At 34.1% G+C, this 14,047-nt stretch overlaps 1 protein-coding gene, 1 long non-coding RNA gene and 1 other non-coding gene across 4 annotated transcripts; all 3 read right to left on the bottom strand.

The window, feature by feature from the left end:
• Positions 1-1,602: 1,602 nt before the first annotated feature.
• TRNAL-CAA lies at positions 1,603-1,686 on the bottom strand. The gene has a single exon. It is a non-coding gene; the product is annotated as a tRNA-Leu (tRNA).
• Positions 1,687-1,804: 118 nt separating this feature from the next.
• On the bottom strand, positions 1,805-6,084 carry LOC121775765 (MADS-box protein SVP-like). 2 transcript variants are annotated; one of them, XM_042172807.1, is made up of 9 exons: positions 5,795-6,084; positions 5,412-5,602; positions 3,056-3,134; positions 2,909-2,973; positions 2,728-2,827; positions 2,585-2,626; positions 2,425-2,466; positions 2,173-2,336; positions 1,805-2,053 (listed from the first exon to the last, which is right to left on the bottom strand). In XM_042172807.1, the coding sequence occupies exons 2-9, from the start codon at positions 5,591-5,593 to the stop codon at positions 2,035-2,037; spliced, it is 693 nt and encodes a 230-aa protein (XP_042028741.1). In that variant the 5' UTR covers positions 5,594-5,602; positions 5,795-6,084; the 3' UTR covers positions 1,805-2,034. The 2 variants fall into 2 exon arrangements, with proteins under 2 accessions (XP_042028741.1, XP_042028740.1); XM_042172806.1 differs by having other exon boundaries at positions 5,412-5,607; positions 5,795-6,082.
• A 5,306-nt stretch (positions 6,085-11,390) lies between these two features.
• On the bottom strand, positions 11,391-12,220 carry LOC121776334. Its single transcript, XR_006045276.1, has 2 exons — positions 11,818-12,220; positions 11,391-11,723 (listed from the first exon to the last, which is right to left on the bottom strand). It is a non-coding gene; the product is annotated as an uncharacterized LOC121776334 (long non-coding RNA).
• Positions 12,221-14,047: the final 1,827 nt, after the last annotated feature.

Here is a 14,047-nt window from a genome sequence, read left to right on the forward strand (position 1 = left end):
GAGGTAATTTGAGAAGAATAGATGTGTGTTTGTGTGTAATGAGGATGAAATAGAAGTATTTATAGAGTAAAAAAAATATTAAAAAAAAATTAAAATGATCGTTGAACGGTCATATGACCATTTTTACTTTTAATTTTTTTTATTAAATTCGATTTTTTTTAAATGATTTATTGCGTCAGCGTGATGAAGTCCACTCGTGGGTCGGCGAGTGGGCATCACGCATGGCGCCGGAGCGCGCCACGTCGCAAGCGCGTGGCGAGACAACTCGCGCGCCGTCTCGGAGGGACGAGATGAGGGACACCCGCGAGATACGTTGCGGGTGCCCTCACAAGAAAATGAGGGCAGCCCTAGGCTACTTTCACTAAGACAAACACTCCATTGGCTCCACAATTTATGGCTACACCACCATAAATGCATACATTTAATTAACCTAATTTATAAGATAAAATCAAGCAATCTACTAGTAGCAATTGGATAAAATCTACTACTACCGCAGCCGCCGCCACCACACCACCACCAATCACACTTTCCCGAAAACTTTGGAAAAAGGCCGTTTGAAAATAGAGCAAACTAAATAACTACCACTCGTGTTTTCCTTGTTATTCCAATTACTAAAAAATCAGTAAAATAGAAAGGAACAGTCTTCAAAATCAAATTCGCAATCATTTCAAGAGATATAGTACTGTGATTATATCCATTCGCATATTCATTCTTCAAGCTGAATAGCATGTGAATTTCATACATAATCATCTCTGATTCAGATATATATAAACTAATAGGTGTGTAATCAAATATTAATAATAATTAAATATTAATTTTGTATGTTAAAAATATCAACACGAAAGATATAAATTTATCAATGTTGATAAACTTATATCTTTGTGTTGATATTTAAATTTACATGTTGTATTGATATAATTATATTATATCTTTGTGTTGATAATTTTAATACACAAAATTGAAAATTATTAGTTATTATTGTAAATTAGTTAGCACACTAACACAACCCTAAACTAATAAACATATAAATATAGGGATGTATATATTGTGGCAGTATATGGAACACCAATTGCATATGGAAATTTCCATATTAAATATACTATTAGGAGACTTTCCATAAAATGAGCAAGTGGAGTCGGTTATATGTTGGCTGGAGTATGGAATGGTGGAGGAATGGGCCATTGAACAGTCAAAGCCTAAAAATTAGTACTCCTTTCTTACCATAAAAAATAGACGTTTTTTATTTTGGATGGTTTTATAAAAATATATTCTTCCATTTTTGGTAACTTTTTTCTCTCTTATAGGAGACCACATTTTCTACAAACAATACTATAATTATTTTTTTTCTATCTCTTTTACTTTACTAATTATGCATTAATTCTCGTATTGTCCTAGATGCCATATTTTTGTAGGACAAGAAGAGTGCTTTTGTTTCCTCTATTTCTTCTTTTGAGATATAATAAAAATATCAATAAATAAATTTTGTTATCTCATGTCTGTGGGACTGGATATGAAAATTGATAATGTCAATAGTTTTCACATCTTACATATCCATCCATATTTGGAAATTGAATTTTATTATGCAAAAAAAAATAAAAATATTGTCAGAAGTGGGATTTGAACCCACGCCCTCGTAAGAGGACCAGAACTTGAGTCTGGCGCCTTAGACCACTCGGCCATCCTGACAACGATGTCATTCACTCTGCTTCATTATTAAATATCAATTGGTTTCAAACACAAAACAGTTCGATATAACAGCTTAGTCAACATTATGGGAGCTCCATTATTCATTAGTACATCTTAATAAGAACAAATATTATGCTACATTATAACAATTCACCAGTTTGCATCGTTTGTCGTCTAGATAATTAAATTTGTTCGTACATACATATAGGATACATAAATATAGAATTAATATGCCCCTCACAAGAGTCTACATATTGCTCTAGCTGAGCTTGTAGTTAGTTTTAAAATTCCATTAAAATAAGTTATCATTTGGTAAATTAGCCACCAATTCTCCCACGTTTCGTCTCATCACCCATTGTAAGGCAGCCTGCAAGAAATATATTTCATCAAATTGTTTACCAGAGGGAAAATTATACACCTATTCGAAGTTGCATTTCTACTTAAACAACATTTATCGCAGGATGAGTTCGAGTTAGATAAACTAACCCAAGCTTAAGGGATGTATCCGAGCTGTCATAATCTTGTGGAGGGCCGAAGGAGTTGCCAGCGTTCGTGAAGGACTCAGACGACTGCCCTTCCTCGTACATTATAGTATCCGACTCTGCAGGTAACGCCACTCTCCTTGCCCCATTATTCGTTAAATCTATCACCTATTTTACAAAGTATTAATTTGTTCAAAAAATCGATGTGTTTGTAAGACCGAGAGAGAGAGAGATACTACTGAGTTGAGATCACAACCTGCAACTGTAGTCGTTTGTTCTCTTCCAAGAGCTGCATTCCCTGCATCATCGAAAAATAAGTAACGAAATGGTGACCTAATTTGTTACATATTCTTGACTTATTCTCCTTAATAAATCCAAGTGCTTGTATAACATAACAAAATGTCATCAATTTATACCTTTTCTTGAAGTTGACTGATCTCATTCATGATTTTCTCACCCTGCCAAATACCAAAAGGTATTAAATCAAGGGTTTTGATCAATATCTCATCTTCAAATACAATATATGTTAAAAGAAATAACAAAGATTTAACTATTTCACCTTCTTATCAATGACGCGGCTTAGTCCAACTTCAAGTGACTTCTCCAGCTGCTGCAGCTCTTGAATAGTTAATCCATTAAGATCTTCGCCTCTCATGCGCCTTTTTCAAAAAAAAAACCAAAATTCACACAAACGCGAATTCTTGAATTTGTACTAATTAAAGTAGTAGATTATTAATTACCTAAGCTGATTGGTTCTGTCAGCCACTTCTTTGTTTAGCCTGGCATGGTTGCTATCCTCTACAAGCTACATGACATGTATTACATTACTTGATTTTTCATTAAAACCTAAGTTGTGTGTGAAATAGCAAGAAAAAGAGAGTAAGTACCTGCAGCTCGAGGGAAGGCTGCTCCAACTTGTTAAGGTTTTTGGCGTGTAAATTATGCCTTCCGAGTATCTCGTTCATACTTCATAACCCAAACAAGGAACACAAATTCGAATAACATTAATACTAAAATAATTTCAACATCGTACTATAATGCATAGGATTTATTAGGCCGAGTAAAATGGGATATTGACTTTGCTTTGCACAATAAAATGTATACAAAGATGAGAAAATTACACATTTTGTGCCCTTGGGGTGAACAAACAGTTAGAAATAGCTTTGTAGGCCGAGGAGCAAAAGAAGGGATTCGCAGTTTGCGTACGATTAGCTAGTTGGTGAGACAATAACTTATCAAGGCGACGATAAATCAAGTGCGAGTACGAGCGTAATTATTGGAGGACATCATGTCAAAACACCAAAATAATATTGAACATACATTTCTTAGATTTTAATTTTCCAACATAGCTCATATATCTTCTGCAGTTATAATTAACAAAACTGTAGTAGTACAATGTCGTTACGAGTTTTATTTCATTTTACTGCGTACATCTAAAAACCTTCATTGTTATTCATTGGATTATTAAAATGGAAAAGTGTCTGATTGTTCACCAAATATCTCTGAAAACATATGTATCAAAGGAATACCATTGGTTCATTAAAATATACTCCTATATTCAAGCTGCTCTTGGATAAAATATACTCCGAAAATATGATACTATATGATCAAACGTGGTCCAACATGATGAATTAGAACTATCTAGTAGTTATATTACTATAAATAGTATATACCAAAATATCAATTGTATACAATAACACAGAAGTAACAAGTTACGTATATCAATTAAAACACAAGTAAGAAGAGTAAGATAGTAGCTAGGGTGATGCAAAAGTATGATAAACCTCAAACTGAAGAAACTTCATCTTAATTTCATAATTACTATTTAAAGAAGTAATTATTTCCTTGGCAAGGAGAATTCATAATTACTAAAACACAAATAGATCGATTTTTTACCATATTTAGACGACTAAAGCCTACCCCCATCAAACACAGACAATAGCAGAATATTTGAATAAGGTGATTATTGATCTTATTTTGTCATTTCTAAAATATAAACATAGCAGTATGATATTTTCAGGGATAATCTGCAAACCTATTAAAGATGTAGTGATGAAAGCAATGGCGGATGCAAAAAATATTATTGGCGGGGCTCCATTACACTATATATTATACTCAATATATAAATAAATAAATATATTAAAAAAATACAAAAACAGCCACAAAAACGAATAAATATTACTCCCTTCGTCCGCGAAATATTTTCCACATTTAACTCGGCGCAGGTTTTAAGAAATGTGAAGAAAAGTGAATGAAAAAAGTTAGTGGAACGTGGAATATAATAGTATTAGTTTTATAATAGAATGTGAATATAATGAGTTAGTGGAAAAAGTGCTTCATTTACTAAATATCGAAAAAAATGCAAAGTGGACAACATTTCACGAACGTAGACAACATTTCACGGACGAAGAGAGTATATCTTATTCTAAAGGAGTATATAATTTAAAATATAACCATGCCGTAAATATAAACAAAAGATAGATAATATTAAAATTAAATTTGAACTAAACTCTAAATCCAACTAAATACACCAATTCTTAAACTCAAATCAAATACTACGTGAATAGTCGCCAATTTACATAGAGAAAACAACACATTAAATATATTATTATAAATATACTTATCAATTCTTTTTGTAAATGACCGAAAATATTGTGGCAAATTTTTGGCTAAAAAGGGCTAAATTATCAATTTAGAATGTTGCTACACTCTCTAAAGTAATATTGTGCTAAATTTTTGGTTAAATAGCTAAATTATCAATTTAGAATGTTGTAAACAGAAAACGTTATTAAAAAATTTAAATTGATTTTACTTTTGTGTTTTTGAAACAAGGCAGTTTAAGAACTAGTCTCAATATCTACACTTCGTTCGATAAAATTTTTTACTATTACTAATATAATATTGTTAACTTTTGCAAAAAGGTGTCTTCTTTCTCAAAACGATTCTTACTCAAAACGATGACAGTCCTTTTCATCTCAAAAAATTCACCTCTGCAATTTTGATTCCAAAAGCTCAGTTCAGCCCCTTTTGTTATTCCATTTTTTATGATTTACTCTCTAATATGATTAACTTGGCATGGGCTAAAGAATGTTAGAGAATTTTTTTGAAAAAAATTAAGTAGAAAAAATCAAATAAAAAACATAAAATATTCCAACACTAGACTCTCAAGAAAAAATCATAAATATTCAACAAAAAATACGAAAAAAACAGGTATTTAGCAACACTAAAATTAGAAGGAGAGACCTGGAGCTAGCATACTCAAAGAGCTTGCCGGTGGAAGAGAAGATGATGAGGGCGACGTCGGCGTCGCAGAGGACGGAGAGCTCTTCAGCCTTCTTGAAAAGGCCTCTTCTTCTCTTGGAGAAGGTGACCTGCCTCGCGGTCACGTTGTCGATTTTCTTGATTTGAATCTTCTCTCTAGCCATAATTAATTTCTATTCTAAAAACACAACACGGAATAAACCAGCATACAAATAAATAAACGGATCTATGTATGTATTATTCAAAAAAGGAAGGGTTTCTAGAAAGGCGACATTTTGCTATTTTTAGAGGGGAATATAGGAACTAAAGATAAACCCTAAAGAAAAGGGATATGCGAGAGAGAGAGAAATGAGAGAGACGCGCACCTCCTCCTCGTTAAGGCGCCATCGTTTGATTATAACATTACAGATCCATATAGAGAGAGAGAGAGGGGCCCGGTCGGAAAAATGATATAGGAGAAGCGAGAGATGATATTGGTTGCCAGGGAATTTACTGCTTTTGCCAAATTGGGGAGATTGGAGTGTGTGTCTCTCTTTTCTCTTTCCTCATCACTTTATTTTTCAGCCGGAAAGTAGTACTGTTCATGTTTGGGTATTGGGTTTTTGGGGAAAATCCAAGAGGTTGGTTGAAAAGTCACCAATGACTTAGGGTATCCAGCAGGATAGCCTTCTCCCACCGCCGCCCCCTTCTCGCGCAGCCGTTTTATAGCCGCGCCGCTCGCGTCCGCCCCGTTTCCACGCAATAGGGTGCCGTGGCCCTCGCCCCACCCCTTCTTCCTCAACATCGTCCTCGTCTCCTTCTCGCCGAACGTCCTTCCGCCCCCGAATTTTTGTCCACTTCGAGGCGGACGCCCCGTCCACTATAGACAGGCGCGGCTTAGCCGCTTTCGGGGCGGCCTGCGCGCCGGCCGCATAGTGGATACTCTTAATCAACCTAGAACAACATTGTGCTATTGGATACAAAGACAGACAGGGGACTTGTCTCTTTTTCGCTACAAATATATTACTATTATCTATTTTATATGAGTACTTACTATTTTTTCATAGTGTGTTAAATGAGTTGCTTCTTTTGATTTCGTGTTCTAAAAGACATTGATTAAATGATACAATTAATTCTTTTTTCGTTTTTTATTTTACACATTGAAGTACTTTTTAGTCACTAATTTCAATTTTAGAAATTTAATTAATAATTTAAATTCTTTAAACTTACTCGAAAAGTAAAAAAAAACTGAAATTATGGATTCAAATAATCTAAGGACCCGTTTTATAGGTGATAAACCAAGGTTAAGGTTGGTGGGACCCACCACAATCCAATGTTTGATACAAATTTTCAGCCTGGATAAATGCAATCCAAGGCCCGAAAAAAATTGCGGCGGCCCGCCAGGCCCGCGTGAATAGTGCCCGTTTTCACTATTGGGCTTAGTTAATGTGACCCACAAAATTTGTGGGTTTATTTTATCCTCTTGTGGGTTTATTTTATCCTACATAAATCCTACATTTGGCCCGAAAATTTTATCCTATGTTAATCCTCTTGCTATAACCCACTCACTCTATAAAACGGGTCCTAAGGGTGTGATTGGTAGAATTGATGAGGTTTTAAGAAGTCTACCGATACACCTTTTTCCAGTGATTATAAATAGCTAATCCTTCGTATATTGGCGTTTGGTAGGAGAGGTTTTGGGATTTGAATCCCCTGCTGTGCTGTGCACAGACAAGAGAATAAAAAAATATTTTTTTTTAATTATTAAAATATTTTTTTTGTGCACAGTAGGGGATCCACCCTCGAGGTTTTGTGAGTTAATCCTTGGATAGATGGTGAAGTCTAGGCTGTAGGTGGTGGATTGATTTGAGAGGGTAATTTTTTATTGGAAAGTAAGCATGTGCGTGGCGTGGGGCCGTGGGTATGAGACTGTAGATTCCGTAGACCCTGCAATCACTTCTCTGCTGTATAATTTCGTGCAATTACTACAGTGAGTGCTTCTTTTAGATGTCTTGTCGTCGAACCTATTCTAGCAGGAGTATTTTGTTTGTGATACCGTAATTTTATCTCTTACCGCACCAGAAGAAATTAATATTATAATTTTAAATAAATCAGTGGTTCTTTTTTGAAGCTATTATATTGAATTTGATCATGCCCACGTCTTCTTCTTCCTAAATGCAGTGTTATCCATGATTTTAATGTGCGTTCAGTTTATTAGATTCAGCCCCTTCTTTTCATTTCACTTTCAATAATTTAATCTCAGGCAACAATTATTGGGAAGGGCTGAAATTCAATTTCAAAATTTTCAAATATTTCACAAGAAGAAAAAATAGACAAATAAAACTTTTGGGAAGGGCTTAAGCCCTCCCCTATTGCTTATTGTGTCAGCCAATGGTTACCACACACTTTTTCACTTTTTTTCTTCACATTTTTATCTGTATTTTTTTGAAAGTGTATACTTATTCTACAATTTTGTACAACTTTTCTACTTATTTAAAATTATAAGAATTTAAAAATCAAATTTAAAAATTAAAAAGGTAAAATAAAAATTATAAAATTCTTATAATTAAAAATGTGAACTCAATTATTGTTAGTATACTATTATTTCTCAAATTTTTATTTGTTGCATGAAGAATTAAGCTAAGACTCTAGTTCTATATTTTATATAAAAAAGAGTAAATATTACTCCCTCTGTCCAATATAAGTGAGGCGTTTCTTTTCGGCTGTTATTTTGTGAAGATGATAATAAATAGTTAGAGTGAGAGAAAGTAAAGTAAGAGAGAGAATAATATAGAACAAAGTTGTGTGTACATTATATGATATTAAATAAATGAGTTTAAAATGTCATAATTTTTTTGATAGAGGTTTTTGGTGAAGTTCCAAAATTAAGCATTTATAAAATTTAATATTTTGAAAAGTAAAGAATGAAATATAAAATTATGAAAATTTTAACATCAAAACCTTAAATTCAATTAGTATTAATAAAGCAGATAGTATCAATTTTTATTAATTATTGCATGTTATAGCTAAATGAGCCAAGAACTCTATTTATAAATAAAAGAAAAATATTAATTATATATCTTTAAGATTTTGAATAGACTAATTAAGATCATGTGATTATATTTTGATCGAGATTAAATTGTAACGTTCCCAAAAATTAGACATTTTAAGGAATTTAAATTTTGAAAAGTAAATAAAAATACTCAAAATTATGAATTGTTAAAATCAAAATCATAAAATCATTTAGAATTAATATCATATATCAAATATAAATGTGTTACATTGAATTGTACTAAAGATTCTAATATATTACAACAAAAATTATAGAGTAACATATAATTGTATATTTTAAAAATATTAAATAGGTGAGTTAAGAACATGTCATTGTTTTTTATTATCGAATTTCGACGGTAACATTCCAAAAAGTTAAGAATTTAAAGAAAATATAATTTTGTAAAATCAAAGAATTCAAATAAAATTATGAAATTCCTAAAATCAAACTGTAAATTGGGCATGCATATTACAAATCGTATGAGATAAAAAACAATGGGAATGAGTTTTTTTAATGTTATAAAAAATCAAAATTGAGCAAATCAAACGAGGCAAAACGTGTCAATGGAGAATCATAAGTAAAGAATTATATTTAAAATCGAAACCATAAATTCGATTAATATTAATAAATCATATATCAATTATTAATTTGTTGCATGTTATAGCGAAACGAGCCCAGAACTCTATTTTATAAATAAAAGAAAAATATTAACTATGCATCTTTAAAATCATGTGATTATTTCTTAATCGAGGTTTGATTGTAACATTCCAAAAAATTAAGAATAAATAAATTAAAATTTTAGAAAGTAATAATAAAATTTAAACTTATGAAATTCTTATAATTAAAACCGAAAACTCAATCATAATTAATATATTGTATATTAAATATTAATTTGTTGCGTGATATATTAAAAATGGAGCAAAATATTCTAATATTTTATAAAGAAAAATAGAAAATATAAATTATATATCTGTTTAATGTTAAAAAGACGAGTTACATGTGATTATTTATTTATTGAGATACACTGTAATGTTTCAAAATTAAGAATTATAGATATTAATTTTATTTAAGTAAATAATTAAAATCAAAATTATACGTACTTCAAATTAACATCGTAAACTAAATTATGCATAGTACATTGTATTGAGCTAAGAATTCTAGTAATTTATAAATAAAAAGAGAAAATTAATTGGATAAGTTAAGAACATGTGAGTATTTTGTCATAAAGGTTCGACTGTGAATTTCAAAACTAATAATTTATAAAATTAATATTTTAAAAATAAAGAATTAAATAAAATTATAAAATTCTAAAAATGAGAAATTCATTTAGTATATGTATATCAAATACTATCAAATTTAAATTTGTTACATGTTATCGTGAATTGAGCTGAAAACTCAAATATTTGGAAAGAAAAAGAGAAAATACAAAGTTTATAGCTTTAAATATTAATGATGAGTTAAAAACATGTCATTATTTTTTTTTATCAAGATTTGACGTGACATTCCAAAAATTAACAAGTAAAGTAGTGAAAAAATTAGAAAAAATTGTGAAGAAATTAAATAAAAAAAATATTAATTTTAAGCATTTGAAATTTTAACATTTTTTAAGATATGCCTGATTATATTGTCATTATTAACTAAAACTGGTGACATTTTTTCTTATCCTTTTCATTCTTTTGCTTTTTTAGCATTTGTGAAAAAATGATAAGTGAATTATGTAAAAGAAATGATATGGATCAAATTAATTCAAAAGTGTGGTCCCAGCTAATTCCATGTATATTTCCGATAAGGAAGCACTCTTAATGAGTAGATCCTAACTAATACTCCTTGATATAGATAAATATACATGTAGGGGCAATAAGGTATATTTATAAATTATAATTTTAATCAAAAATACAAATTTACTAGTTACACCCTATTATGGCAATGTCATTATATCTCTAAATCATTTTCTAGTTACACCCTATTATGGCAATGCCATTATGTCTCCAAATCATTTTCCAAAAGAAAATTTATGAGAGCATCCACAACCGTGCTCTTGTCAGCGGCACGGTTGTGGGTCCGACCCCACTTTTTATGCATCCTCTATGGCAAGAGCACAACACCCACAGCTGTGCTCTTCCGCAAGGACGAGCACAATTAATTTAAAATTCAATTACACAAAAACATTTACATAATACTAAAATTCATTAAAAAACCACAATAAATATTATAAATTACAAATAAAATAAAAAAGACATAATTAAAATCCTAAAAATTAAAAATTACATAATTAAAATACTAAAAATTAAAAATTACATAATTAAACTCCTAAAAATTAAAAATTACATGATTATTGGCTAATATTACCTGAGGAAGACTACGCATCCGGCGGCACCAACCCAAATTGTTTATAGATGAAAGTGTGTATTTTTGGGGGGAAAAAATAAAAAATAAATAAATAAGTGTAAAAAACGGTAATAAACGGTTATAATTTTTTTGGGAAGTAAATTTTTTTATCGGTTTTTTAATTAAAAACCGATTTTAAATTAAAAAAAACATTTAAAGGCAACGGCTATGTCGTTGCCCAATCGCCGCGCGACACGTCAGTTGCTAGCTGCCGCGGCGGCGAGACATATCCTTTCCAGCGGCGCGGACGGCGGTGGCGATGGCTGCCACCGTTGCGGATGCTCTGAAGCCGGATGAATAATTTTCGTAAGTAGGTAATGTACGCAAATTTGTTCAATATTTACTCGTTGACTGACAATTACTTACATCTACGTCATACTTTATCAGTTTTTCAGATTTGTGGATTGTTTTTTGCTCATGTCAATCACTCAATCTGTAATCCCCACTCTTTATTATCCTCTTTCCTTATTTTTTTAATGTCGAACTAGAGTTTATATTCATTGTTTAAATGGAACTCATCTGCCCTTTTTGGATACCGAATATTGTTAGTTTGCAAAATAAAAGCTAAAGTGATAAAAGTATGTTTAGGAAATACAATGAATGTGGTACAAGAATTTAAAGATATTCTTCACGAACTAAAAGTGTTCGGAATTTTTATGTATATCGAGTGACGCCTTAATAACTTCCTCATTATATACACGTTGGGAAGGAACTTAAAAATACAAATAAATAAATATAAACAGTGGGCCTCTTCTCTTCAAGCACGGACCACATCCTTTGGAGGCCCGATGGTTCAGCCGGTGACGGAGGGCTGGCGGCCGAGGGTCAGCCCATTAGCAACCCAAATCTGCCCTTCCATCTTGGGATACAAGAACCTGCAGGATGTAGGCAATGACTAATTAAACCTTTAAAGTATCAAAAGACTAGCAAACAAGATAAGTACGAGTAAGGGACATCTTGGAGTATTACCTAAAATAGCAAAAAAATGCTCCTGCACCTCCCCACCCTCACAACCGAAAGTGCATGAGAATAAAAACAAGAGCCATAATTACTCTTTGAGTCAAACCAAGAGGACAGCCTGCAAGAATCAGCTGCCCTCCCCTCTTTCCCAGCAGCTCCTGCCTCCTTCCTTTAAGTTTCCTGCAACTTTCAAACAAAGGGGATTATTGCTAAAGTACTAAGAGGCCATATGAGAACAAGAATGTTTATTAGACCATCAGCAATGGGCCGCTCTAAGGCGCGCTACATCAGCATTTTTATCCTCCTCCTTCTCCACATGCAGTGGGCGCCCTAAGGCGCGCCACATCATCAATTTTGTAATATTTACAAAATACATACGAATTAAAAAAAAAACTAAAATACATTTAAAATACGAATTTTAAAAACTTCATTCATTTAATAAAAATTAATACATTACAATGCGAAATAATAAAAAACGCAAACTCAGCGACGGCGGTTACGAGCCCACACTTCTTCAATCATGTCGCTCATGAGCTGCGCATGCTCCTGTTGGTTGCGCATTGAGGTCTGCCTAGATAAAACCTCATCGAAACCTAACGGTAACCCTCTATCGGGTGTCTCGGTCGATGTGCCGGCAGAGCTAGATGCACGGTCGTCGTCATTCCAATCGGTGATGCTTCCGCCTTCACTCTCGACTATCATATTGTGCATGATTATGCACGCATATATGACATCGGCGATGACTTCCTTGTACCAGAAACGAGCCGGCCCTTTCACAATTGTCCACCGTGATTGGAGCACCCCAAATGCACAACTGAATGAGAAACGAGATTTATATAAAAAAACGAAACCGCGTGCCATCGTCCGCGGCCTTCACAATGGGGCGGACGATGTCGCGGACGATGGCCATCGTCCGCGACCATCGTCCGCTGCGTCCGCAATGAGGCGGACGATGGCGCGGACGATGGTCATCGTCCGCGGTTTAAGTCGCGCCCGAAGCATAGGCCGCGACTATCGTCCGCGGCCTATGCCACACACCCACAGTGGGGCGGACGATGAATGGCGTGGACGATGCGCGCCATCGGGCGTGCCATCGTCCGCCCATTGCGGATGGTCTTAGTCCAACAAACACCTAGTACCACAAATAACACCAAGCCTCTTAAGTAAAAGGCTGCAATGGAGATCAAAAAAGAAAAGATATGGTGACATGAAAACAAAAGAGGATCAGCCCCATTAACTCTCCCAAGGTGCACCAAGTTTTGCCTATAAAAAACCCCATCAAATGCAACAAGTTTTTCCCCTTCCACACACATAAAAAATCCAACATTTTTTTTGTGAGAATCGAGAACTAACAGCAGCAAGAGAGAAATCATCCTCACTTCTTCACAGCCTCTCAACAGGTAACTCTTTCCCCATTCCAAGTTTAAAAACCCTTCCTTTTATGTCATCATGAAGAAACAATGGAACTAGAAGCCTCAAGTTACTACCTTTACACCAAGATCAGTAGCTTAAGTAGTATACATAACATAGACAAAACCTCATGTTTATGCAAGTTCATCCAGATAATGTCGAAACATTTCTCCCCACAGCCAACAAATTAATTCATAACTCTAGGCCTAAAATTCAAAGCTTGCTAATCTGCCTTCCTTCCCAACTTCCCCACTGGACTAAGAATCACCAAATAGCTACGACAAGGTTTTAACTGTAGAATAAAGAATCGGTAAAAGAACTCATCTTTTCAAGCGAAGGGTGGGGCTGTAGCGACAAGGCGCGGAGAAGTGACCGACGGTGAAAATCCTGCCGTCGGTACAAGGCCAGCGACGAGGCAGACCTCGCCGTTTCAGCCGGACCGCCCGCGAATCAACAGCGAGTCGAGGGAATCCGTGACGATGCTGACCGATGGCGGATGCGACACGAGACGGAGGCGCTGGCGGTGGGAGAAACCCGCGTGCCTCGCGGTAGCAACTGCCCTAGGAGATGCCGGGAGGAGGGAGGGGAGAGAGGAGAGTTTCCCCACAGCGCGGAGGTGGCGAAGGGCGATTTAGGGTTTTCCATCTCCATTTGGGGATTTTCTTTTTTTTTGTGATTTGAGAATGAAGGGGGGAAAGAGAGGGAGGGATGATGGAATGGGTAGTATGAAGAGTTTGGGCCACTTAAATTAAAAATGAGTTGGACCTCCCTATTATAACATGTTGGGCTGATGTTCTTTTTAAATGGAAGCTTGGGCCTGAAACTATTA

The sequence above is a fragment of the Salvia splendens genome, chromosome 18, assembly GCF_004379255.2.
Source record: "Salvia splendens isolate huo1 chromosome 18, SspV2, whole genome shotgun sequence".
Taxonomy (NCBI): domain Eukaryota; kingdom Viridiplantae; phylum Streptophyta; class Magnoliopsida; order Lamiales; family Lamiaceae; genus Salvia; species Salvia splendens.